The sequence below is a fragment of the Thunnus thynnus genome, chromosome 17 (genome assembly GCF_963924715.1).
Source record: "Thunnus thynnus chromosome 17, fThuThy2.1, whole genome shotgun sequence".
Lineage (NCBI taxonomy): Eukaryota > Metazoa > Chordata > Actinopteri > Scombriformes > Scombridae > Thunnus > Thunnus thynnus.
The window spans coordinates 6,109,973-6,137,256 of record NC_089533.1 but is presented as its reverse complement, the minus strand read 5'-3'; the positions used below and the strand labels follow the sequence as shown (position 1 = coordinate 6,137,256).

Sequence of the window (27,284 nt, the reverse complement as noted above, 5' to 3'; positions counted from 1 at the left end):
AACCAGAGAAAATCAGACTCAGAGCCCCCAGAACCAGGACCACCCACGACCCCCCAGGCAGGCAACAGCCAACAAGGTCAACAAGGTCAGTAAAAGTCTGTAAACACTCCACTTCACCTCCATATCTGTCTAATTCATATTATGTATACTGTGTCTTTGTCTGTCCTGCACTGTGCAGCTATATACACATTTTATTTATAGTTAACTGCACATACAGCACATACCCTGTTAATACACACACATAGTTTATTTACACTCTCTCTATATTTATATCTACACTGGTATTCACACCTCTATTTCTATTCTGCTTTTCTGCACACACGCAGCTTTTATCGCGTCAATTGTTCATGTTTATTGCTTTTTCTGTTGAAATCTGAACCACATTGACTTCTTTCTATTTGCTACTCGGCCGATAAATCGGAGCCCTGAAATAGATGCGGGTTTTATTTCGAAAACAGTGACCGGAGGTGTCGTCATGTGTATCATATGTAGCTTGACAGTGGTGTAAAGGCGATGCAGGGGACGTAAAGGCCGCCAGGGAAGGATACCGCCAGCCCGGAATAATGGTGAACAATTATTGGATAAAACCGATGTTGAAGAAAGTAAATACTTGCTCTGTGGACCGGACCGTGTGTGTTTGGAGTCAGCCGGCTCAGATATCCTCATCTCCGGTCACAGGACGACTTGCTAGCCCGCAGTCCTTCCCAAAACCACCGCTCCAAAATCACGGAGCTCATCTGCTGCTGCTTTTTTAATAGCGTTACGAAAGCCTGCCCGAGCAGACCTGACCCTGAGTGTGAATTTTTTTTTTTTTTTTTTTTTTTGCTTTCATGAAAGTAACCTGCTTAGTCCTCCACTTGCGGATCTAGACCGCTAGGATCCAGCTAGCATCCCTCCGGAGCCGGATGGACGGAGGCGCGGCTGTCGCTCAGCATCCCTGCAGCCCGGGACGCGTCCGATCCTCCGCCGCCGCCGCCGCCTCTTCTGCCGCCGCCGCCGCCGCCGCCGCCGCTGCTGCTGCTGCGCCGCAATGCTAACCAACGAGGAAGCGGCTTCAACATGACGAGCAACATTTTGTCTGCCAGCCTCTCATGGGGTCCAGGTGCCACACTGACATTAGTCTAGATGCCACATGTAACGATAATCCCGAGCTCGCAGCAGCATGTCTGTGGCTGGCCGCGTCTGCCTGCAGCCCTGCGGATGACACCGACACCGACACCGGCACCGGCGGTTCACAGCGAGCAGCAGCGGCGGCGCGGACTCACCGACGCCGGGTCGTGCTGAGAGACTTCACCTGCTAGCGGCGAGCTAGGCGGCTAACAGCACAACATAAAAACTCTGAATACACACCAACACCAATGGTATCCCACACGGTTTTAGTCGCAATAATCTTATTAAACGTGTATATAGGCGTCCAGTCTGTTTTTTACTTATTTGGCGGCGTCCTTTTAACCGTCTTGTTTGCTATGGCATTTTTAAATGGACCCAGGCTGCTGGACTGGGCGAGTTCACCTCCACATCTTCAGTTTAACAAATACGTCTTAACGGGATACCGGCCAATCTCCTCCGTGCAAGACTGCATCAGGAGCCTGTTTTACCTGCACAATGAACTCGGGAACATATACACTCACGGTGAGTGCAAATTAAAAAAAAAAACACATAAAAAAGCAGCAAGGACTGCTAAGTGAGCAGGTGAGATCTCTGTAGCCTGTGTGTGTGACTTTGAGTCTTAACCCACATCAGTGCAGATACTGTAGTGAGCCTGCAGAAGCAGAGCCAAGCCTGTACTCCTGTACTCAGGCTGCAAATGTGAAACATTCATGAAGCCACACAGGACACAAATCCTTCATTTCTGACCCACACGTGAGAGAGAAATTTACATATTTATCCGAAGAAGTTGTTTTAATGAAAGAAAATTTAAATGATAGGCCTGTTTTGAGTTATAAAACATACACCAGCGACAGAAAACACTAATAACTCAGATTTATTTGCATGAAATAGCTGCCAGTCCATTTAAGAGTCATAATAATGTGTAATTTCTCTAATACACATTTATATTGGTGCAGTATAACATAACAAAAAGACAAGATGAGGCAGACAAGTCCGGGGATCCCCAGGGGTCCTAGATGGGGTTCCTGGGGGTCCCCAGAAAAATGGGGAATATTTGAATATCACTTTTATTTCATTGACTAGAAGTTTGCCCAGTGAGAGAATGTATAAGAATGACTTTTCTGTTCACAGGTTTCACACTTTTCACTTAATCTATGAGTCTACAGTATAGACAAGTTATAGAATAACTAAATCTGATCAGACGGGGATTCCTGAGACCACATCTGATCAGATACAGGTCTGCGGCCTGATGGGTATCAGTTTTGGCTTGTGTGACACCAAAAAGGTCGAGAACCACTGGTTTACATTAAACTGGGAGGCTGAGTTTGACAAGTTGAAGTAGTGTTTGTGTTCAAGTCACTTTTAAAAGTTGCCACAGTTACTATCTAACATGGTGAAAGTGCCTTTTTCTTTTAAATAAATATACACTGTACATTATATATTTATAAATAGAGCTAGTAGGGCCACAACTAACAATTATATTCATTAATGATTAATTTGTCGATTATTCTCTCGATTAATCGATTAGTTGTTTGGTCCATAAAATGTCAGAAAATGGTGAAAAATGTCGATCACCGTCGACAACCCAAAGAAACCAGAAAATATTCACATTTGAGAAGCTGGAATTTAAAAAATTTGGACATTTTTCTTTAAAAAAAAAAGACTTAAAATGATTACTTGATTATCAAAATAGTTGGCAATTAGTTTAATAGTTGGCAACTAATCAATTAATCAACTTATCGCTGCAGCTCTATCAATTAGTTGATTGACAGACAATTAATTGGCAACTATTTTGGTAATCGATTGATCTTTTAAGTCATTTTTCAAGCAAAAATGCTCAAAACTTCCTGCTTCCAGCTTCTCAGTTTTTAGGATTTGTGTGATAATAAATTAAATTAATATCTTTGGACAAAACAAGCTCAATAACTCATCAACCAAAATGATGATAGATGATAGATAACTAATCAACAACTATTTTGATAAGTAATCTGTCATTTTTAAAGCAAAAACTTTGGTTCCAGCTTCTCAAATGTGTCAGTTTGCTGTTTTTATTTGTCATATATGACAATGAAGTGAATATCTGAAGGTTTCTGATGGTTCGTCAGACAAAACAAGCAAACTGAAGACATTGTCGACTGATCGATAAATGGAAAAAGTAGAATACAGATTAATCGATTATGAAAACAATCGTTTAAATTGAATCTCAGCCAACTAAAGAGTGAATTTCAACTATTAATTCCATTAATTTTAAAAAGGCTTTGGTCCATATTTTGCCGCGAACAAGCGAGATAACTTTAAAAGTTCTCGACTGAACGACGACATAACGGAGCGACTTCTTCATCTGCATCAGAATAAAACGGCGGTTACACAATCCGCCGTTCTTTTAATAGGCTTTTGGGGCCAAAAATTCATTGCAGTAATGTGTTAATCTGTGCAGCGGAGGTGAGACTGGTGTGTCAGCCTGTTAACAGTCTGTCTGATGTTACTGTGTTTTCAGACTGATATGATTAGACTGACAGTAGCATGACACACACACACACACACACACACACACACAGTAACGCGTCTCCTCTCACTTACATACGTCAAAACGCGTCCCGGAGCTGTCGAGAGGACGACACGTCATCTGTGTTCATCGACTTCTGAGACTGTGACGACTTCCACGAGTCTGAAGGTCGACGCTTCACGGCACTCAGATCAGATTGCAGTAGTCATCATCAGTAAAGTCTTTATTACAGTCGAGCGGCGCCGGCTGATGAAACGCGTCCTCACAGAGCTGCGACGATTAGTCGATTAACTGATTAGTCGATTGAAAGAAAATTCATCTGCAGCTGTTTTGATAAGCAAAGATTTTTTAAGCAATTATGAGAAAGTTCTGGTCTTTTTTTTTGTCATACATGACAGTAAACTTTGTATTTGGGCTGTTGTTCAAACTACAGCTCCAACGATTAGTCGATTAATCGATTAGTTACCAACTTTTAAATTAATCAACCAACTATTTTCACAAGCTATTTATCCTTTTCATTTGTTTTTTTTTTTCAAAATAAAAGTCAAAGTTCTCTGATTCCAGCTTCTCGAATGTGAATATTTTCTGGTTTCTTTAGTCCACAATGACAGTAAACTGAATATCTTTGAGTTTTGGACTGTTGGTCGAGACAAAATAAGACATTTGAGGACGTCGCCTCGGACTTTAGGAAACAGTGAGTGACGTTTTTCACCGTTTTCTGATATTTTATGGAGCAAAAAACTAATCGATTAAATGAATAAAACAGTCAACAGATTGATAATGAAAATAACGGTTAGTTGCAGATGTAACTGTTGACTCTGGGAAGTTATAACGAGCATTCTCACTATTTTCTCACACTTTATATTCAAAACCATTAATTGATTAGTTGAGAAAATAATCAGCAGATGCATCGATAATGAAAAGCTGCAGCCCAGACGTCAGCGCCTGCATGAATAAAGAAGGCTGTGATGTTTAATCAGATAAACATTAGAAGAAAAGATGCTTGGAGTAAGTTTCATGAGCTGAGTTTCTTTTGCATATGAACTCAAATCTGCACTGACAGCTCACCAGGTTCATGCTGCGGGCCTTTAGAGGATGTCCTCTCCACTGTGTCCATCCCTGAGTGCAGCCGGTTGGCTCGGGACCCGTTGAGGGTGGGAGGGGGAGGGGGGAGGAGGAGGAGGAGCAGAGATAACACACTTAAAATAGATGTGTTAGATGGCATTGCCTGGTATCACCTGGCTGCCTTGACATTGGGAACGGTAGCGTAAGCAAAAAAAAAACATGTGGAAGGCGTAGATAAATAGGTAAATGATTGTAACAACCGTACACGGATCAAATTTCAAGGTCTAGATTCTGCTCACACAGCAGTCGATACCTCCCCCCCCCCCCCTTTTTGCCAGATAGAGAAACTTCAACTGCAGCTATGTGGCCATTAGCAGCAGAGCCCTTGGCTGCATCAGAAGATAAGCCTAGTGGTAGCCTTGTCTTTCTCTCAGAGGGTAACACTGATAACTTCATGCCAGTTAAGTTTCCTCCCCTCTCTCTCTGCTCCACATTATTCCTGCTGCAAACACTCAGTAGAGTCTGAAGCCACTCGCAGCTACTCGCCTTTGTACAGCTTTAAAAAAAAAAAAAAAAAACGTCTGTGGGTTCGGAAAGTCCTGAGCTAGATAATCCATCACAATAAACATGACACCTTAATTTGGTTTTGTCAAAGTTTCGAGCTGATGGTTTTCATACCGGCGCGCTCATAACCTCAGGCTCTGTTTCCTGTCAGTCGCTGCAGAGGAAACATCCGACAGCAAATAATCGTTCAGAAGATGTTGCTTTACTGATTTTATAGTCAAAAATATGTAATTACAGGCAGATTACACTGTAAAATGATTGCACAGAGATCTACAAGACACCAGTGATGGAAAATAACTAAGTACATTTACTTAAGTACTGCACTTAAGGACAGTTTTGAGGTACTTTATACTTCCATTCCACTACATTTCAGAGAGAAATATTGTACTTTCTACTCCACTACATTTATTTGACAGCTTTAGTTACTTTCCAGATGAAGATTTGACACAATGGATAATATAACAAGCTTTTAAAATACAACACATTGTTAAAGATGAAACCAGTGGTTTCCAACCTTTTTTTTGGCTTTTGACGTCTTATAAAAAGCAGTGTGTAGTCGGGGTCACATTTCACATGTCTATGAGTTGTTAACAGCTCCACCAAATAGTGATTTTTCCCTCTAAACTTCTCACATGCTTTCATTTCAATAAATGTTCAAATGATCCAATATTTCAGCAGAAATCAAAGATTAGAGAAAAAATCCAGAAACTGAAACAGATTCAGAACTTCCTCTCCCGTTAATCATCTCACGACCCCTCAGATTCATCTGGTGACCCTTTGGAGGGGCCCGACCCCTAGGTTGGGAACCGCTGGATAATATCTCAATCAGAGGAACCAAACCACTACTTTTACTTTAATACTTTAACTACATTTTGCTGCTAATACTTGTAACGGAGTGTTTTTATATGACTGTATCGGTACTTTTACGTCTTCCACCCCTGCGTGAGCGTTAAAAGCCTCGACAGGAGCAACACATGAGCTTCATCCTTAATTACAGCTGTTAAAGCCTCCTCTAATAACCCGTTCTGTCTCTCTCTCTCTCTCTCTCTCTATCTACAGGCATCCCTTTGGTTTGCTTCCTGGTGCTGCTGCCTCTCAACATCCCCTGGTCTCAGATCAGCGTCACGTGGTTGGGCGTGGTGCACTTCCTGGCCTGCCTGTCGCCCCAGCTGGGCTCCGTGCTTTATCACCTCTTCATGAACCACGAGGGAGGGGAGCCCGTCTACCACACCCTCCTCAAACTCGACGTGTGTGGGATCTGCATGATCAACACGCTGGGTAGGTCTTCACCGTCGGATCGTTTTAGGTCGGACGTCGTTGTTTTACTGCCGCTCTGTTTACTTTGAGGGAGGAAGTTTTTCTCTATTGATCGTTAATTATTTACCACGGAGGCGCTTCGCTTGGAGGTGTACCAGTATTGATTTGTCAGAACAAATTTGACTACAGAGTACTTTGTGAAGTCAATTGACCAATACAAGACATGATCCAAGTTCTGAAATGATTATTGATCTCTCTATACTGCTTTATATTAGCCTATTATGACATAGAATGACAGGTGCATTATGTTGCATTTATTTATGTACCTAAAACAAACAAACAATTCAGAACTTCATTATAAAAAATCAGATTTTTACTCTTTTTCTCATCACTTCTCACACTTTTTTTTAATTTTGTATTTTTGTAGTCAAATGTTAATGTTGGTCAGTGAAGGCATCGTGTGTGTGTATGTTAGAAACACTGTGTATTTACTTTAATTAGTTTCATATTTATGTGTGAAATAGATGATATCATATTAACCGCCTCTAGCTCAGATTTAATATTATGTGGAATCTCATATATAAGTCACAACATATTGATGGACTGAGAGCTCAAGGTGACAAACTTCCTGCTTTGTCTGAAAAACAGCCAAAAATCCAAAGATATTCAGTTATAAATGATATAAACCCGATTAAATCCGCAAATCTTCACATTTGAGGGACTGGAATCAGAAAATCGTGAGCATTTTTGCTTTAAAAATGATTTAAACGATGGATTAATTAACTCGTTTCATCATTTCAACTGTAAATGAATCTCATAAAACAGAAAAATGTTCAGTCTAAGTTAAGGCTCCTCTGCTAAAGTGCTCCGTCTGTGAAATTAATACATATTTTCAGCGTTTTCCTTCATGCTGAGTTAAGTTCTATATTTCACCAAAGTATCTGGAAAGCTTCGTTTCTTAATGAGCTCTCACATGACGAGAGTTGAGCATTTAACGGCCAGTCAGGTGATTCTCACACATTAGCAGATCTGAGAGCAGCTGAAACAGCAGCATCAGTCAAGGTTCAGACAGTCTGACCTCTGACCTCTGAGCTCTGCAGCGTGTTTCAGGCGTCGTCGCCGCTCCTCCTCTTTGTTGATGTCTCTGTGTTTTCTTCATCTCAGGGGCGCTGCCCATCGTCTACAGCACGCTACTGTGCTACCCGTTCATCCGCACCGTGGCCCTGTTAGTCTACATCCTGCTGTCCAGCCACGCCATCTACTGCGCCGTCACGGCACGGAGCAGCGTTCGCCGGCTGCGCTCCTTCGCCTGGCAGGCGCTGTTCCGCTTCTCCTTCTTCCTGCTGCGCTGGGTGGGCGTGGGCGGCGGCAGCCCCACGTCGCTACGCCACTTCCTCACCATGGACGCGCTGGCCGTGCTGGGCGGGGTCATCAACATCACACGCATCCCGGAGCGCTTTCGCCCGGGCCTCTTTGACTACTGGTGCAACAGCCACCAGATCATGCATGTACTGGTGGTGGGATCCATCCTCTACCTGCACTGGGGCGTACTGGACGACCTGCTGTGGATCAACAGCTACAACTGTCCCTCAGACTGACCCCCCCCCCCTTCCCGCCCCCCCTCCCCCCACCAGCATCCCCCGACTCCCCCCCTCCTCCTCCTCCACTTCCCCTGCAAGGAGCACTGCTGGGACCTCATGTGGGAGGGGGCGGGGGGGGGTGTCTGGAGAGGTAAGGGGAAGGAGGGGGGAACTGATGCTGCGAGGTGAGACGACGTGTCGTCCGTGCATGTGATCACCTCACGCGCTCAAACTCAGAATGTTCATATCTTCGTCCATCTCGGTACTTTGTGCAAACGCAGGCAAACGTATGTCAAGTAACACGCACAAGCATTTTGACTCTCTCAGACATGGACGCACAGGTGCACACACACACACACACACACAGTCAGACACACACACACACACAGAAATATTTTAATTTAATGACTCAGTATAGGACACTATAAAGTCTTAAGTAAAGGCTCCAGTAAAAGGTTGAAGTTTTAAAGCCTTTGCTTAATAATAGAAGTTTAACTTGAGCAATTAGTCGATGTGGTTGGTTAAGACAGTCTGTGGCTAAATGATATCACACGCTCGAGTCTCTCTCAGATGTCACCGTTGCTACCTATGCAGCACGTCCATATCTCAGCTCACGCACATCACACTCGCACGTCACGCCACCACCACCACACTCAGACACCGTCACACCTATATTTTTATACCACATGTACATACTTCAAGTGCTGCACAAAAGCACTCGTAGAGTCGTCCAATAGAAACGAACTGACTTGAGTTTTACCGGACTGGTTTTGTTTTGTTTTCTGTTTCCTTGTTTGTTTGTTTTTTTTTTGTGCCACTGCCTCTTTTCTTTTACATGTGAACTGTCCTCACTGTCACATGATGTCGAAGAGATAAAGATGAGTGTGTGTGTGTGTGTGTGTGTGTGTGTGTGTGTGTGTGGGGAGGGAGGGGAGGGGGGAGGGTGAGGGAAGGGTGGGTGGGGGTTCATTCCTGAGCGCGCTAGCACGTTGGCAATGAGTTTACTTCCTGTTTGCGGCTTCGACCACACAGTGTTATCGGCTTAGTTTGCACCTGAACTCAGTGCCAATGAAATTCAGGCGTATTTAATCAGAAAAAAAGGAAAAGTGCACACGTTTACAAAACTGTGCTGTTCAGTTATATATTACGTTTGCCAAAAATTTTTTTTTGCAATGTTCTAATTGTTTATGATGAGGTTTTTATAACTTTTAAAGTTAAGAGTGTTGTTTGCGGTTTAAACACTTTCCTGCACATTTGCTCCTCTGATGTGCTTTTTAAAAAATGGAGAAAAAAAACTTGTAGATGACATAAAGTTATGCTTATCTATTATGTTTGACACTGACACGCCCTCACGTGTACTTTAGATCTTGATGTACGTGTGCGGCAGCAGGATGCACTGAGAGTTTAAGGTGTTGCCACTTGACGTTTGCTGAGTTTTACAGTGTCATGAATAGTTCAAATGTTTTTACACTGGAAGTAAATTCAGGCAAACTACAGATATAGACGATATATGCACTATATATATATATATATATATTCTATTTATTATGCTTTTTTTTTTAGAGTTGTTATTATTTACTGATACAGATTTGTGTTTCTGCCTGAACAGTTGTTGCTGTGCAGGATCACCGGCTCCACAGAGGTCAAAGAAAAGCTTTTGTTTCATTCAAACCGTGCATTATCCCGAGGATTAGCTCCTCATTTTCTCCCTACAAACTTTCCCCCCCCCCCTCCTCAGTCGCACGTAGAAAGAGACCGGGGCCTCGACTCATTTCCACACATGTAGAAAACAACCCTTTTCCTGAAGGTGTTATGTACGTTACTCTTCCTCGATGCTTGAACGGTTCTACTGTATTCGGATGTTTACGTGTAACGATGCTGGACCCTGGATTTTTCCTCATAAGGGTCGTTATTGCCACATTATTGAATGCACTGCTTTATTTGTTATTAATTAATGAAGCTGGCCCCAGGAATGAACCCCTCCGCCTCTCCCGCCATGTCAAAGTTCATGATTGGTTTTTTTTTTTTGAGCTCCATTGTTTACCTCTGTGTGGTATTTCAGTTACTACTCTTGAGTAAAAGTTACTCTGTTCCTTCAGGGGTTTTTTTTTTTTTAATTTATTTTTTTTGCTCAAGACTACTGGCTGAAGCATGACTCCTTCTTCCCTCGAGGCAGACTTTACTTTCTTAATGACATTGCACTTGTTCCCCATGCCAACAGTCACAGCCGCCCACCGACTAGCTGCCAATCCCGTCAACCCCCCACCACCACCACCAACAACCCCCCCACCTCCCTCTACTCCCCGACTTCATCTTGCCAAATTAGCAGCGTTTGAGGTGTAGCACATCCTCTGCTTCCTGTGCTGACACTGACTCATACGTGAAGAAGGATTTCCCACAGTCTCTTATCACGTACACTCGCCTCAGACTGCCTCCCCCCTCCCCTCCTCACCACGACCCCCAACCCCCCCCCCCCCCCTCTTGGTAAAGCGTCAGATATGCTGTATGTCTGCTAGTCTTGACACAGCGATTATTACCTACTATGACCGTGGTACAATGTAAAAGCTGAAACTAATGTATCCTTTTGGCCACTGAATGAAACAGAGAAAACACACACGCATAAAAAAAAAAACAACAAAAAAAAAACAAAAAAATATGCATGAAAGTAGCTGTGAACAGAAACTGATGTCTCATAGTGTTTAGCTAAACGTTTGTTCATTGTAAGCATTCACAGGCTGATGTCACTCGCTCCTGGAAATGGTTTGACTGATTGTGGTGAGTTTAGGGAGGGGGGACGGGGGGACGGTGGGGGGACGGTGGGGGGGGGTTGTCGAGGGGCCGCCACTAAAGGAAGATGACATTCAGATCAGATCTGAGGCAATACATCACTATCAAATAAACTGCACTGTTCATTGTTCTTAAAAAGGGCTTTGAATCAAAGTAAATTATTAAGCATATTTAAAGTCCATATAAATAATGTAAATACATGTATGTAGATTATATATACATACAGTTCAAACAATATAACCTGATTCTTTTTTTTTTTTTTTAATTTTTTTTTAATTTTTTGGAAAAACATACACAATAATGTTAAGGAACGAAAAACTAAGAGAGACATAGGATTTTTTTTTTTTTTTAAAAAGGTTCGCCATATATAAGCTGCCACTCTCTCTTCCACAGCCAAAGCGAGACACGCGAGAGGGAAGCAGACGAGGCTCGAGACGCGGTGCTTCAGATTAATATCAGACGTTCTGTTTGCTTAGCTGTGTCTCCATATGTATGTGAACAACACGGAGAAAAAAAACGACAAAAAAAAACAAAACCAAAAAAAAAAAAAACATACTGAAGTTGGTTTCAGTGCTAATGTAGAGTTGTTTGACCTTTTTGTGACCCCTCCTCTCCCCCCCCCCCCCCTCGCCCTCCTAACTTAAGAATGCTTTTGATCATTTAAATGTAACCACTTTTTAAGATAACGCGGGAAAGACATTTGCGACCAACGTTGGGGGGGAAAATCTTGGCGGGCATGTGAATACCTCGTGACTACCACTGGTCTATCTATGCATATTCAGCCGGGAAAGGATATATATATATATATATAAATATATATACACGCAACAGTGAGGTCGATTTGTGTTTGTCACAAAAAAAAACAACAAAAAAAACAACAAACAACAGCTCTCTGATCCACTGTAACGGAGGGATTTCGCTCCAAACATCCTGGGTCTCCCCACTTCTCAGGGTGCCATAACAGTAGCTGTAACATCCGGAGGCCTGACCCCCCCCCCCCCCCCCTTCTCTCTCTCTCTCTCTGCTGTCTGAAACATGGCTGGCGTGATTTGTCCGCCTACCTCCGCCCGCTCTCTCTCCTCTTTGTCCCGGTGTCTCACTGGTTAGACAGAGCGGAGAGAGAGAAGGGAGGTGGAGATAAAAAAAAACAAAAACAAAACCATGTTACAGAAGTGGAACCTGGCCAGAAAAAAAATGGTCTCTTGTCCTTTTTTTTTTTGTCTGTATGTTAAATGAAGAAAAAAAAAAGACTGATGTATGAAAAACATCACTAACAAAACAAAATTCAGTTTTTTTTTAATATAACACACAGGTGCCGGATAGCCTGTTAATGACCTGTTTATAATGGATTATCTGTCATAACTATTGTTATATACTGATTATTATGATTCCTGTTATTCTGTGGAAACTCATCCTAACCGATGACACTGGTCTATGTGTGTACAGATAACGAGACAAGCCCCCTTTTCCTTTAGGGAAATGAAGGGAGCTTTCTGGAGGGTCTGTCTGTTATCGTCTCCTCATATCTTATCTATCTACAACCGTCGTCATGGCATTATTTTAAAAAAAAAAAAACAACACACAAACGACAAAAGGAGTGAACGTGTGGCTCCCTCTAGTGGAGGTTCACGTGCACTGACGCAGGCATTACTGTAGCCATGCTGCAGCCAAATGAAACTAATTGACAGCGTGTTGCACTGTCAGCGCTGGTATGCAGTTATTCTCCAGGGTTGTTTATTTATATATATATATATTTATATATATATATATATATATATATATATATATATATATGAATATATTTCCAGGCCATGTATGAACACATGTGTGTATGAGCTCTCTCTCTCCTGCAGAACCCATACAAGCATCAAATCTACTATGATTTACTTTCCTCTGTTGCACTGACCAGGGGGAGGGGGGCAGGTGGGTTTTGCTGATTGCATCCCCCCCCCCTCGCCCCCCCAACCCCCCCTGGAGTGTCCTCATAACCCGAGTCTGTGTGCTTGCAAATTAATGTGCACGAGCACAGACACACAGTTTTGTTCCTGTGCTGTAGTTCTCACACACACACACACACACACACACACACGTCTGTCCAGCCCTGTGTAACAGACAGGCTCTCACACTCCTCAAGTCTCCAGCAACGATTGTGCAATAAACTGAAGTCTATATTTTTAAAACCGCTTATACGACGTCTCTTTCATCCGTGTTTCTTTTACTGAGATGTGTGTGTGTGTGTGTGTGTGTGTGTGTGTGTGTGTGTGTGTTTTTGTGCTTTTATCTTAGTGAGGAACAATTTGAGTTTTAAATCTAGAAAGTGAGACTTTTTAGTTGGGTTAAGAGTTTGGTTTAGGGTCAGAGAATTAGGTTAAAGGTTGGACGAGGAGCTACAGGAAGCAGTGTGTCAATGTGGGTTCTTATGTGTGTAGAAGTACATATATGTACAGTTCCTCAAGGAGTAAATTAGGGTCAGAGTTTGTTATTGTCTGTAAAAACTCAAACTGCTAAAAGCAAACTTTGGACTTTCAGGAAAGATGAAAGTAAAAACCTCACAAACTTAAGAATTAAAACTATCTATCAAACTTATTTTGACTTAAAAATGCTCTTAAATATAAGAAAGCTCCAGAAATTGGTTAAAGGAAAAGTTCAAAATTGTTCAAGTGTGTCTTAAAACAACAGTCAGGAGTCTGAATGAACACTGAAACAGGTTTTGCTTGCTGTGATCATTCGTCCTGTTCATACTGGTTATTAGAAGCAAATCTGCTTACAATGTAAGTGACAAAATCTACAGGCCTCATTTTGAGCCAAAATGTATTTAAAAGTTGATATGAAGCTTTTATGAGGCTTCAGCAGTCTGAGTTAGTCATATCAAGTGGATATCTGCCTTTTTATATTCAAATATTTTTTATTAATTTTTTCCTAAACAGAAAAACACACTTAAGGTTCCAGTTAGTTCACTTCCTAAGGTTCACATCATAACCTCGTTACAAAAACAGGTAATACAGGCAGATCATTTTACTCTTCATCATTGTGTATGCAATCAAAATAATCTAAGAATTGCCAGACTTTAAAAAGTTTCTGGACAGATTCCTGAATTTAATATTTAAGCTTTTCGATTTTCAAATGAGCCGTCACCTCTCCAACCCATCGTTTATGTGAAGGGGGATTAACAGATTTCCACTTGAGCAGGATGTGGCGTCTAGCTAACAGTGACGTAAAAGCCATAGAGTTAGACTGAGACAGCTTCAGTCCACTCTGAACCAGTCCAAAAATTCCCTTTATAGGGTCGGGTCGTATATCTTTGCCACAGATATAGGAGGAAGTCTCAAAAACGTTAGACCAAAAGGAGCTCAAGGCTAAAACACATGTATGAGTGTGATGGAGTCTGTGTAAGACTTTAAACTATAGTAAGCCATGCTTAACACAGATAGAGGTGAAATGTATTTTCTCAATTGAATGTTGCTGATCATCATCAGGAATCTCCCCACCAAAGTCTCTTTCCGATAAATCTTTCAAATGTGTAAATGTGTCTTTTTAGCATCAGATTCTTCCTCTTTGTGTTTCCCTGTTGAGCTGCGGTGGAAGTATAGTAACAAAAAGAGGGACTTTGATACTAAAAAGACTGTAACGTTGAAAGATATCTACTTGATTTGACTCATTTGGACGACTGAAGCTTCATATTAGCTTCAGATCCACTTTTAAATACAGTTTTGTCCTCCATCACTTCCATTATAAGTGCATTATAAAGGGATCTTCTAATGGTCAGTATGAACAGGAGGAATAATTACAGCAAGAAAAACATGTTTCAATGTTTATTTGGGCTCCTGACTGTTGTTTTAAGACACACTTAATAAAAATTGTGAACCTGTCCTTTAAGAGCAGATACTAGATGACTGCAGTATAGAAACAGAGCCGATCAGACCTGTTTACTGTCTTTTTGGACTAAATATCATCAGTCACAATGAATAACACATCAGCTGAAGCATCAAGAATAGATTAGTTTTAGTTTATTATTTGTATTTGATATTTGATAGGATGTTACACCACTTTCTTTTCTTCTTAGTTTTGACATTTATTCTTATTAATTTATTTGACAGGCACAATGTTCATTATTAACAGGAGAAAAAATAACTATAAATGAGCCAAAGTTAGTTTAAAAAGCTCATTTTCATTTGCTGTGCTGCTTTCAAACTAAGATGTTAAACAGGCAAAATGAAATTAGAATAAAATGACTTCATGGTACACAACATAATTAATATACATAGACTAAAAACAGCACACGTCCACCAATCAAACAATGTACCAACACAATATAGAGTACTTCAAATCTGATTTAATTCATCTGCGGTCACTTTCTAAGTATCTTTAATGTCTGTACTCGTCAGTGTGGATCTAAATTCTCCTTATTATGTGATTTCTGTCTCGCTGCAGAAGTTTGCTTCCAATTAAGCCAATTTCTTATTATTTCATCCCTATTTATATATTTATACAATATAAATATGTTCAATTTGTCGTATTTGAATTTCACGCTAATTATTCCTGGAGATTTAAAGATTTCACACAAATAAAATGAACTTTTATTTGTATATGTTCTTACAGAATGAAGGTGAAGGAGGTGAATCAATATCTCTGATTGGCTATTCCTTCTCTGTTCAGTCATGTGATCACTTAAGAGTTGCTTTTTAAAAGTTACTGTCACTTGATAAATGTGTCTTCTTCCTCACACTCAGCTAATAACTTTTTTTTAATCCTAATTTTGTTCTTTAGAGCATTTACAAGTGTAATACCAGGTTTAAATTTACAACAGGTGAAGTTAGGTCTATGTAATATACTAAGATCAGGGGTTAAGAAATGCAACCGTGAGCCAGTTTCTGCAGCGCTGTTTATCGGGGGTTTGTACAGTTCAGTGTGTTGGTGTATTAAACAGTTTTAAGGTTGTATCTGAGGGCAGATGTCGTAGTTCCCATTAATACATGAAGGCTAACAGGATTACAGCAGCTACGTTATCAATAAATGAGTCAAAAACAGGAACATATCTTCTGTTTTATCAACACTATGAGACTAGTAACTGATATCTACCCTCAGTCAACAGCGGTCTACTTCATTTAGGCAAAACAAGGGAGGGAAGTTCATTTGTATCAACCACAAAACAATTCAAAGTGCTTTGCATAAAAGGCATCGAGACAATATAAAAGCAACACGAGGCAATAAAAAAAGACATTTAAATACAATTAAAAAGTGTTAAATTGGAAATAAAAAGAAGCTGAAATAGAATAAAAGATATTAACCCTCAAATTTGGTTGAATTAAAAGCAGAAAAGTCTTCAGCTGTGATTGAAAAGAACTGAGTGTTGCATCAGACTTGAAGTTTTCTGGGGGTTTGTACCAGATGTGTGGAGCATAAAAACTGATCTTCTACATGTTTAGTTTTGACTCAGGACAGGAAGCAGACCAGACAGGTCTAGATGGTTCATATTTTAGAGGATCAGAAAAATATTTTGGCCCCTAAACCACAGACAGACAGACAGGAAGCAGACCTGGGAGGTCTAGATGGTTCATACTGTAGTAGCAGATAGGAAAGACAGGAAGCGTGATGATCTGAGAACTGGAGTGATGTGATCCACCTCCTTCGTCAGGTACAGTAGTCGAGTCTACTGAAGATAAATAAGATAAACTTTTTCCAAATCCTGCTGAGACATAAGTCCTTCAATTCTTCATATGTTCTTCAGGGGTAATTCAGGTCTGAGTCCACGACTACACCAAGATTTCTGGCTTGATTTGTTGGTTTTTAACATAATCGATTGAAACTGACTGATGACTTTTAATAAATTTATAGTTGAAGCACTGAATTATTGACACAAATCAGGTCAGACATGCCAAATCATGTTATATACCGGTTTTATTCATCCGGTAAGTTTATAAGAGGTCACAAGGTCATATTTAAATGAGCCTTTATGAGATTTTATGTCATCCATCAACCATTTTGATGCTCCAGCACTCCAGGAGAAAGCAACAGTGTCTTATATGTGTCTTAAAGGAAAGGTTCACAATTTTTCAAGTGTGTCTTAAAGCAGCAGTCAGGTGTCCACATGAGCTGTAATCATTCTTCCTGTTCATACTGGCTGTTCAAAGATCCCCTTCAAAGTTTTTCAAGTTTTCAATGTAAGTGATGGAGGCTGAAATCGACATTATTTTGTGACTTATATGAGGCCTCAGCAGGCTGAGTTAGTCATATCAGTGTTTCCTCAGGCAGTGTTTCCCTGCTGAGCTGCGGGGGAAGTGTAGTAACTTTGGCACTAAAGAGACTGTTGAGAGATATCTACTTGATTTGACTCATTTGGACGACTGAAGCTTCATATTAGCTTCAGATAAACTTTTAAATACATTTTTTGCACAGAAGGAGAACTGCCTCCATCACTTACATTGTAAGTTCATTATGAAGGGATCTTCTAATAGTCAGTATGAACAGGAGGAATGATTACAGCAATAAAAAACATGCTTCAATGTTCTTTTCACTCGTCCTTTAAGATTTAATTTAGAAGTGTTTAGACTCCTTTAAACCCCCAGGCAGACTGTTTCACACATTTTTGGGGCATAATTAACAAAGGTTGCCTTTTTTATCTGACCTCAGGAACAGTTAAGAGGTTTGAGGATCTACAGGAGCAAGCAGGCGCATATATATCTTAATCATGTCAGACAGATAAGAGCCATTCAGTGATTTAAAAACCAATAAAAGAACAGACAGGTGTAAAGATTTTCCTCTCAGATATGAGGCTCCTCAGCCCTCAACTGTGTATCTCAGAAAGTCATTACTTGGGTATGAAACTACTGTGAAGCTTTTAAAACCTTTTTACAAGCTCAGAAACTGTCTGATTACAAGGTGACACCTGAGCAACAATGGCCTCCATCTGCTTTCATCCGCCGCCCGGGTCGACCGAACTAACATACGATCACAGTCTGAGTTTAGCATGTCAAGAGGAGACACCTCCCACTTCCACCTTCATTTGAAAACTCTCACTTCCTCCCCTGTCATTTTGTGATGTACTTAAGCTACCGTCTTCTCTTAAGTCCTCATTCTGGTGACTGGTGCACCGTTGAAACACCGTTGAGCTGAATCACCCCTGCACGACTCCCAGGTAGGCCCGAAAACATCTTATCTGCTATGCAAGTTCGCTGAAGATATAAGTCTATGTGTTATAAGTAAATTTAATATATATATGACTGTTATATGAGTTGAGCATCATCGTTCCACATGACCTGAGTTTCTCCCGTTTCAAGTTAGTGAATTGTTTCCTGCGTTGTAGCACAGGCGATGTTTTCCATCACAGCGGTAGAGGGAAGATTATTGACATGCATTTAGGCTCCTGATAAAATTACAGCTCACTCTATAAAGGATTATTAAATTAGGTGCAGAGCAGGCAGAGAGGTCTTGTGATGCACATGCAGCAAAACTGTTATAGTCCTTCTGAGTCTGAGCTCAGGGGCGGCTGCAGATTTCAGGAAGTAGACTCTACAAATGGAGGTAAAGCAAAACATGTTCAGTGTTTCTGATTGTTTTTTAAATGGTTTGTGTTTAGATCATTTAGCAGCAGGTGTTGGTTGAACTTTCAACGATTTAAAGGGAGGTTTAACACAAATCTCATTACTCGGGTTTGATTGCTGGTTTCGGTAAAGGATGCATTCACTGTATTTATATGTTAACGTACGTGTTCGAGTACATATATAACTGTGGGAAAATCAGTGACAGCATGAGAGTGAGAAGGACAAATTTGGCATGAGAGAAAGGTTCGGTGGTTTTGTTGCTCACTCTGTAGGATGTGGTCTAACTGACGACTCCTATTCTTGTTTAAACTCGTAGCGTGTGCAGCTTAACATTGTGACACGACACTGACGATGAATAACATTTTTGTTAAGCATCATCTTTATGCTGCTGATTTTGAACGTGCGCAGTTATTAAATTGACCAGCGAGATCTCAGTTTTAAAAGAGAGAGAAGAGGGGGAGTACCAGTCACAGACAGACTAGAGGAAGCTGTTGTGAAAGCCTTTGCTTCCCCTTTTTTTTTTTTTTCTGTGTCGTCTCTTTCAGCTGTGTCGTCAGCTTCGTCTCTGTATTTCCACATGAAATCTAAAAGCTTAAACATAAAGAGACAAAGGACAAATTAAATACCGGTTAGTCTTAGTTTATGCATTCAAATGAAGATATTTTGGTGTAAACTGACTTGCATGGAGGAGCAGATCTTTGCATCTCATTCAATCACTCACAGCCTTTCTGTACATGTAAACTTCTGCTTGTCCTCATATTGACGCTTGTTTTTTTTCCCCCCTCCCCAGTTCACCATGCTTAGGAAGGTTGTAAGGAGCAGTAAGTTCCGTCACGTCTTTGGTCAGGGTTTGAAAGCTGACCAATGCTACGATGACATCCGAATCTCCCAGATGACTTGGGACAGCAACTTCTGCTCCGTCAACCCCAAGTTTGTGGCCATGATCGTGGACGCAAGCGGCGGAGGAGCCTTCATGGTGCTGCCCCTGACCAAGGTGCGTGTGCACAAAGTCATAAAAAAACAAACAAACCCGGTTGTATCATCACACACATACATTTAAAAAAAAATGCATGCTTCTGTGCCCTTCAACCTCTCATATGACCATTTTTAGATGTGTTGATTGTAACGTTTCAAATGCAAGTCGAGGTGACACGCACTCTTTGCACATTTGAATACTGGCAGTCACCATCACACGTTCATCTGAATAAGGAAGTTCGGTGCCGATTTCGAGTCTCTCTACACGTCACTCCCTCTGCTGTCGAGAAGTTTTCACCTTATTAGGAGTTTGTTGTCAGCTCAGTGAGGGCAGGATGTGGCCTCAACCCGTTCATTCTGCTTATGGAGTGCGTTAGGTGGCTTACAGCTTCTTTATTGCATTTTATGTGCCAGAAAAAAAAGTGGGAAATTACAAACCTTGTGGGCTAGTTAAAGGCCCACATCTGAATTTCTTACAGTATGTGAACTCAATAAAAATCACCTGCATAGTCCCTCAGGCTTGTGAATTTAATATAAAGCATTAGCAGTGTATAACTCTCAAGGGAAAAGTGACGAGTGGGTGTTGAGAAACTTACTGTTACTGTTCAACTGGTGCTGTAGTTTCACTTTGTTTTAAGGACAAATAACTTGTTCAGTTCTTTACTTTATGTTAATCAGAGTCTCTGTAGAGCCGCATGTGATTGAAACAGCATGCTGGAACAAAAAAAAAAAAGCTCAAAAGATTTTAGTGAGATTTTATTTTTTAATCAAATAGATGCAACCAAAAATTAATTGTCATGATGCCCTGCGTCAGGCATGATGATTACAGGGAGGGCGGTGCAAAAATGGGCCGTGCGAGGACCAGAGGAACCATGGGATTTCATCTTGCTGGCCCCGATCGGCTCTCTAACCCAGTTACGAGGCATTAGGAGTAATTGAAAGCATAGCTGTGGAATTTGTATCAGCTGACTATCAATTCCCTCCCTCCCATCTAGACTAGATCATCATGTTTTTAGGTTTTTTTTACCTTCTTCTATAGTTGTTTTGCATTGCATTGTATTAATGAGTTTTGGTTTCTTCATCATCCTTCCTGATGTTTCTTACATCTCTCTGCAGACGGGGCGTATCGACATGTCCTACCCTACTGTGTGCGGCCACACAGGCCCGGTCCTGGACATTGAGTTTTGTCCTCACAATGACAACATCATTGCCAGTGGCTCTGAGGACTGCAGTGTCATGGTAAGTTAGGCAAACATCCGTATGATCTTTCAAGCATTTCAGTTTTCACTGAAGCGTGACATGAGATATATGTTTGTGTGCTGCGATAGATACAGTCAGTATCTTAAAACGTCTTTCTTGGCGAATAGATTTGGGAGATCCCGGACGGCGGGCTGACCACGTCGCTCACAGATCCTGTTGTCAAACTGGAGGGTCACTCCAAACGTGTCGGCATCCTCTGCTGGCACCCTACAGCCCATAACGTGCTGATGAGTGCAGGTATTACATTAAACTAAAAGACAGGTTCACAGTTTTTCAAGTCCTGTCCTAAAGCAATATTCAGATTTGCAAATGAACATTAAAGCATGTTTTTCTTGCTGTAATTATTCCTCCTGTTCATACTGATCCCTTCATAATGCACTTACAATGTATGTGATGGGGGATAAAATCCACAGTCCTCCTTCTGTGCATTTAAAAGTATATCTGAAGCTAATATGAAGCTTTAGCTGTTCAAATTAGTCAAATCAAGTAGATATCTTTCAACATTAAGGTCTTTTTAGTGCCTTTCACTGCAGCTGAGGAGGGATTTTTTTACTAAAAAGACTGTAAATGTGGAGGAATTTCACTGTATTTGACTAACTCAGACTGCTGAAGCCTCATTTTAGCTTCAGATCAACTTTTAAATACATTTTTGTACAGAAGGAGGACTGTAGGTTTTGTCCTACATCACTTTCATTGAAAGCACATTACGAAGGGAGTATGCACGAGTATGACGATTACAGCAAAGCAGAACCTGTTTCGATGTTCATACGGGCAGCTGACTGTTGTTTTTAAGACAGACTCCTTTAAAACAGAGAAGCAGCTGTAACTGGTGCTGCATTCACATGACATGAGAAGAAGGCTCCTGTGCAGAAACGTATCTGGTGTTTAAGAGGAACCAAAGTGAGATGAGTGTGTGACATGTCACAGATGTTTTTGTTGAATGAGGCTAACACCTTCAGAACAGGAAGTTCTCACAGCCTCCACCCACCGTCTTCACTCTCAACACCGATCTGCTCCTGTTTCAGCATTAACAGGAGTCCAGTCTGTCTCATGCAGTTCACGGAAGCTACAAGATTTCAATTAGAATATTTTTTGCCGATGTCCATATAAGGTTCATATAAGGAGCCATTCGTTCGAACAACAGAATTATGGTTACAATCATATTATCATGATGCAATCCCACTGAAAGTCGCCCAGCTCTAATTGCTGCTCTAATCTTTAGTTTGGGCAGCAACTAACGATTATTTTCCATTATCGCTCAATCTGATTATTTCTCTCCATTAATCGATTAGTTGTTTGGTCCATAAAATGTCAGAAAATGGTGAAACATGTCGATCACTGTTTCCCAAAGCCCAAAGATATTCAGTTTACTGTCATAGAGGACTAAAAAAGACAGGAAATATTCACATCTGAGAGGCTGGAATCAGAGAATTTTCACTTTTTTTTTTCTTAAAATTGACTCAAAATGATAAATAGATTATCAAAATAGTTGTGGATTAATTTAATAGTTGGCAGCTAATTGATTAATTGACTAATTGTTGCAGCTCTACAATACAAACCTGTGATTTATGGATGTTCCAGCTTTTTATCCTGAATATTTGTTAAATTCCTCGTCTTAGTTTTATGTCGAGGTTTTTATAATGTGGAGGTCAAACAGTGTGTCCACCACTGACATAACTTTTTAAATAAGATTTCATTTTGCTTATTTGTGGATGAAGTTTGAGTTTCTAATATATACGTGCAGCTTTTTCTCTCTTCTGTGCAGTTATGACAGCGACTGTATCACTTCATGTTCTCAGAAAAAAAAAAACACTGAAACTCTGAAATGTGAAAGTTTTCATTCACATCTCAGCTTTTCAGTTAGAAAATAAGGTTGAATTTAACTGTAACAGTTGAAATACATTTGATTTTGACTTATATTTTAGATTAAATGCTTTATAATGACTCCACACAGTAAAGCTCTTTACCCGTCTTTGCGTTGACCACCATTGTCGCTGTGCCCCCCCTGCAGGCTGTGATAACGTTCTGATCCTGTGGAACGTGGCCCGCGGCGAGGCGGTGGTGAGGATGGACACCGTGCACACCGATCTTATCTACAGCGCCTGCTGGAACAGGGACGGCTCCCAGATTCTCACCGCCTGCAAGGACAAGACCTTGCGGGTGCTGGACCCTCGCAAGGGCACCGTCCTCCTCGTAGGTTTCCTTATTTTACACTTTTTTTCCAATGTCACTGCAGATGAGTGGCATTTATCTACCACAGGTTATAGTTATATCACAGTTTTAGGTTTTTATAATGTTGGAGCAAGTAGATTTATTATAATGAATTATAATGTTTAGTCTCTATTTTTAATTGTTAACTTATTTGTTAGTCTTTCTGCTTCTGTATGCAGGAATTTGGTTGAATTTCAGTGCAAAACTTCACACATTTCATGAATTTCTGAGCATGTATTTGTATAATTTTACAGAAAATGTTTAATTATAATAAGGAGAAGAAGGAGAAGAGAAAAAAATGACTTTTGACATTATTAGTGTTAAATAATTTGAATATTTAACATGTAAAATGCAATAATATTATGTTATTTTTCTATTATAATGAGTAATCCGAGGCCCTGTGTTCAGAGCACATAATGAATAAAGAATAGTATCTTTTAAAGTATCTGAAAATCTATATCTGTGTGTTGAAAGATCCCCTCCAGACATGTTAAATATTAATGTTTTATAAAACTATGCTACATGGAAATACCTCAAAAGGTCTCTGTGATGTCACAAACCAAACCTTAATCTCACACTTTTTGATCGAGCACAGAGAAACTTTCACTCTTCAGCAGATGAATGTGTGAAAACAAACTCTACTTTAAGTTCTTTAAGTTTGTAACGCCTCCATCTCTGCTCCGCCTGAACCCCCCCCCCCCCCTCCCCCGCTACAGGAGAAGGAAAAGCCTCACGAGGGCTCCAGACCCATCAGGGCGGTGTTCGTGTCCGACGGGAAGATCCTCAGTACCGGCTTCAGTCGCATGAGTGAGAGGCAGGTGGCGCTATGGGACCCGGTGAGTGTTCACGATCCTACATGTTCAAGTTTATCAGCACTGTGGATTTTAGCCTCCATCACTTGCATTGAAAGCACTTTTGTAGTAATTATATGCACATCATACAGGTGCAAGGCTATCAATGATAACGCCTGCACACTTACTCCACGCCACTAAAGTTTAATAATGACAACGTTTCAATCCTACTACACCCATATTTATTACATCATGCACACAAATATACTGAAAAGCTCTATGATGGCAGGTGGGGGAGTTAAACATCCGAACCGCCCAGGATAATAAACATCCAAAAACAAGTAACAATTCATTAAAGTACATAGAAAAAAGCAGCAATACAAAAGCCATACGTCAAAATATCAAACATACATCTTATATGTAAACATTATATCAGATTCCTCATCCCATATATCAGAATCTACATCATCTACATTCAAATATATATTGTATTAAGTTAGAAGAAAGAGAGAAAAAACCTCTTAAACTTAAATTCTTGTACAAAAATTGGGTTTTAACACCCTTCTATAAAAAGTTAATTAGATCAAATAACAATAAGGAAAATCACACACCTGCTGAGTTTATAAAATTTAAAAATTTAATATTTTATAATATATACATTCTTACATTTGAAATGTTGTTAATTTGTCTCTATTTACTTTATTTACAACACTGCTGTTTCACAACTGCCATCTTACAGCACTACTGTATCAATCATGAAGCTCAGTTAAATAAATCCATGACTTACCAGCAGCCTTTTAAAATATATTATAATTTAGGACATTTTGTACCTTTATGAGGTTGAGATAGTGGACAAATAGCACGTAAAGAGGAAGATCTGTGGTTTATGTTTGACATCTTAACCTCTAAACTACAAACGTCTTGTTTATACAGTATATCACATTGGATTTGATGAAATGTTTAACTGAGTGTGTCTGAATCTCTTCTAACAGAAGAACTTCGGGGAGCCTCTGACCCTGCAGGAACTGGACACCAGCAGCGGCGTCCTTCTGCCATTCTTTGACCCAGACACAGGCGTCGTCTACCTCTGCGGGAAGGTTAGATTTAGTTTGTCGAAACAGCTTTCCGTCCCAACATGGACGCACAGACAAGTGTAGCTGACTTTGTTTGTCACGATCTCTCCGTCACAGGGGGACAGCAGTATCCGTTACTTCGAGGTGACAGATGAAGCTCCGTATGTCCACTACCTGTCCATGTACAGCAGCAAGGAGAGCCAGAAGGGGATGGGTTACATGCCCAAGAGAGGTCTGGAGGTCAACAAATGTGAAATCGCCAGGTAGTGACGTTTATACTTTTATAAAAGCTGGTTTCTATTATGTCTGTCAGTTTGAATCCTTTAAAAATAAACGTATATTTCTACCTTCAGATTCTACAAACTCCATGAGAGGAAATGTGAGCCCATAGTCATGACGGTGCCACGCAAGGTAAAGTTTTAACAAACTTTTATCAGAGTTTGTGGAATAATTTTTTTTTTGCATTCCTGTCATCAACTCGCTCTTTCCTCCTCCGTCCGTCCGCAGTCGGATCTGTTCCAGGAGGATCTGTACCCAGACACCATCGGCCCCGAGCCTTCGGTCGAAGCTGACGAGTGGTTCGCCGGAAAAGACGCCCAGCCCATCCTGATCTCTCTAAAAGACGGGTTCGTAGCGACCACCAAAGCCAAGGAGTTCAAAGTTCACAAGAGTCTCCTGAAGACCACGTCTGCTTCTGCGGGGAGTCAACAGGACAACAGCGGGGTGAGACATCTATAATCTATAATCTATAATCTATAATCTATAATATCATGTTGCATTTACGGTTTAAACTTTTCTAAAACTGTATGAGCTGCAGTCGAACATTTACTCAAGTTCTGTAATTAAGAACAACTTCCTGTGCTGCTTTCTACTTCACTAAATTTAAAAGACGTTATATTTAATTCACAGCTTTAATTCTTAGTTACTTTCTATAATAAGATTTTTCATGCAAAGATCAACATAATTTCAATTTAAACATAAAAAATGCATTGTTATAGATAGAAGTTTATAAAGCAGTTAAAATACAGCAGAAAAATGCTACTTACACATTAAAGCATCAGTAATAATGATTAAATAATAAAATATATAACAATAAAAACACTTTTCCTGCATAATAGATGCTTTTGATACTTTAAAGGAAACAGTGTATGTTTTTATTAATGTATAATCCCATGAAAACAAGAACCATTGTGTTTTCATTACATTAGAATGAGCCCTTTATATCTACATAGGAAGTCCGCCATGTTGCACTGCCATGTTTCTACAGTAGCCCAGAACAGACAAAGCTCTAGAGAGAGAGGCCTTTCGCCTTTTTTGCAAGTTTTGCGGCCAGCGAAGCTTCTCCCACACACTCGGAAGGGGAGGGTGAAGGGAGGGGTGTTCAGTTGGTTGCAATCTGTAATCTCACCACTAGATGTCACTAAATCCTTCACACTGATCCTCTAAGTGCATGTTGATGATAAAACTTCTGCACTTTTTCTTAAAATTGAGATTAAAAATGCCTTTTTAACCCTTTTAGAGCACATCAGCGGTCATATTGTGCACCTATTTAACAATATATGCAAAAAAACCCCCACAAAAAATCAATATCTTTGTATTCTTATGAAATACAAAATCCAATCATGTTTTCTTCCTGTATGACGTGTGTTTACATAAGCTTGAACCACCCACTCTCAACCAATAATATCATGACATCCACCCATCAATAAATCTTCAGCTTTTAGCAGCACAGAGCTGAGATTCATCATGACGCACCCACTTTCCAACGTTCAAATCAAAATCCTCTCAACGTCATGTCCCGCCTGTCTGTTCGGTCATTTTTACTGAACTTTAAGTACAAATTGAATGCAAAACTTACACCTGTGAAGTATTTTTACACTTTGGCACTGGAAACAAATCTTGAATCATCTGAATCTGAACATTTTTGGTCCGTTTCTTCTTTAGATTCCATCATTTTTATTGCTCAGGAAAATCCTCCTTGAAAATTAGTGCCACAACTGCTATTAAGATCACAATTATTAAGTATTAACCATGTCTGCTGTACGTATAAAATCTGATATACTCATCATAACTCGTCTGTTTCAGGAGGTTCAGTCCTTGAGGAAGGAGGTGAAGGATCTCAAAGAGGCGATAGAGGAGCTGACCAAGCGTGTGAGCGAGCTGGAGAGCAAGCATTAAACTACAGAAGTGTGACAAAACTAATTTTTCAAAGAAATAAATCAAGAGCAGAAGTCCAAAAAAAAGAGAAACTGGGAAAGAAGCAAAGAGACATGGTTTCATTGATTCTTGATGCAACATTGTAGTTGTGACATTCATGCGAATAAAGATTTGAATTTGAGAGGGAGGGGGCTGCGTGTTGTAACTTCTGACTGTATAGTGAGACAAAGGGAGAGATCAAAACAACTGGTGTTATGAAGAACTTTTTTTTTTTTTTTGGCTTGAATTTGTTTATTTGGTTTGTCTGATCAAGTTTAAAATTTCCTATTTTAATATATGCTATAGTTTGAAATAAAGTCTTCTGTATTTTCAGAACACATTTTTTGGACTGTTTTTTTTTTTTTATT

At 40.3% G+C, this 27,284-nt stretch overlaps 2 protein-coding genes across 2 annotated transcripts; both read left to right on the top strand.

Moving 5' to 3' along the window:
• Positions 1-264: 264 nt before the first annotated feature.
• On the top strand, positions 265-10,692 carry paqr4a (progestin and adipoQ receptor family member IVa). The gene is made up of 3 exons (XM_067571468.1): positions 265-1,632; positions 6,305-6,523; positions 7,667-10,692. Exons 1-3 carry the CDS (start codon positions 1,359-1,361, stop codon positions 8,098-8,100), a joined length of 927 nt encoding a protein of 308 aa, XP_067427569.1. The 5' UTR covers positions 265-1,358; the 3' UTR covers positions 8,101-10,692.
• A 7,186-nt stretch (positions 10,693-17,878) lies between these two features.
• coro1a (coronin, actin binding protein, 1A) lies at positions 17,879-27,252 on the top strand. Its single transcript, XM_067571466.1, has 11 exons — positions 17,879-18,004; positions 19,201-19,404; positions 20,502-20,624; positions 20,753-20,882; positions 22,657-22,838; positions 23,573-23,692; positions 24,640-24,744; positions 24,838-24,983; positions 25,074-25,131; positions 25,228-25,443; positions 26,806-27,252. The coding sequence occupies exons 2-11, from the start codon at positions 19,207-19,209 to the stop codon at positions 26,896-26,898; spliced, it is 1,371 nt and encodes a 456-aa protein (XP_067427567.1). The 5' UTR covers positions 17,879-18,004; positions 19,201-19,206; the 3' UTR covers positions 26,899-27,252.
• The last annotated feature ends 32 nt before the right edge of the window (positions 27,253-27,284 follow it).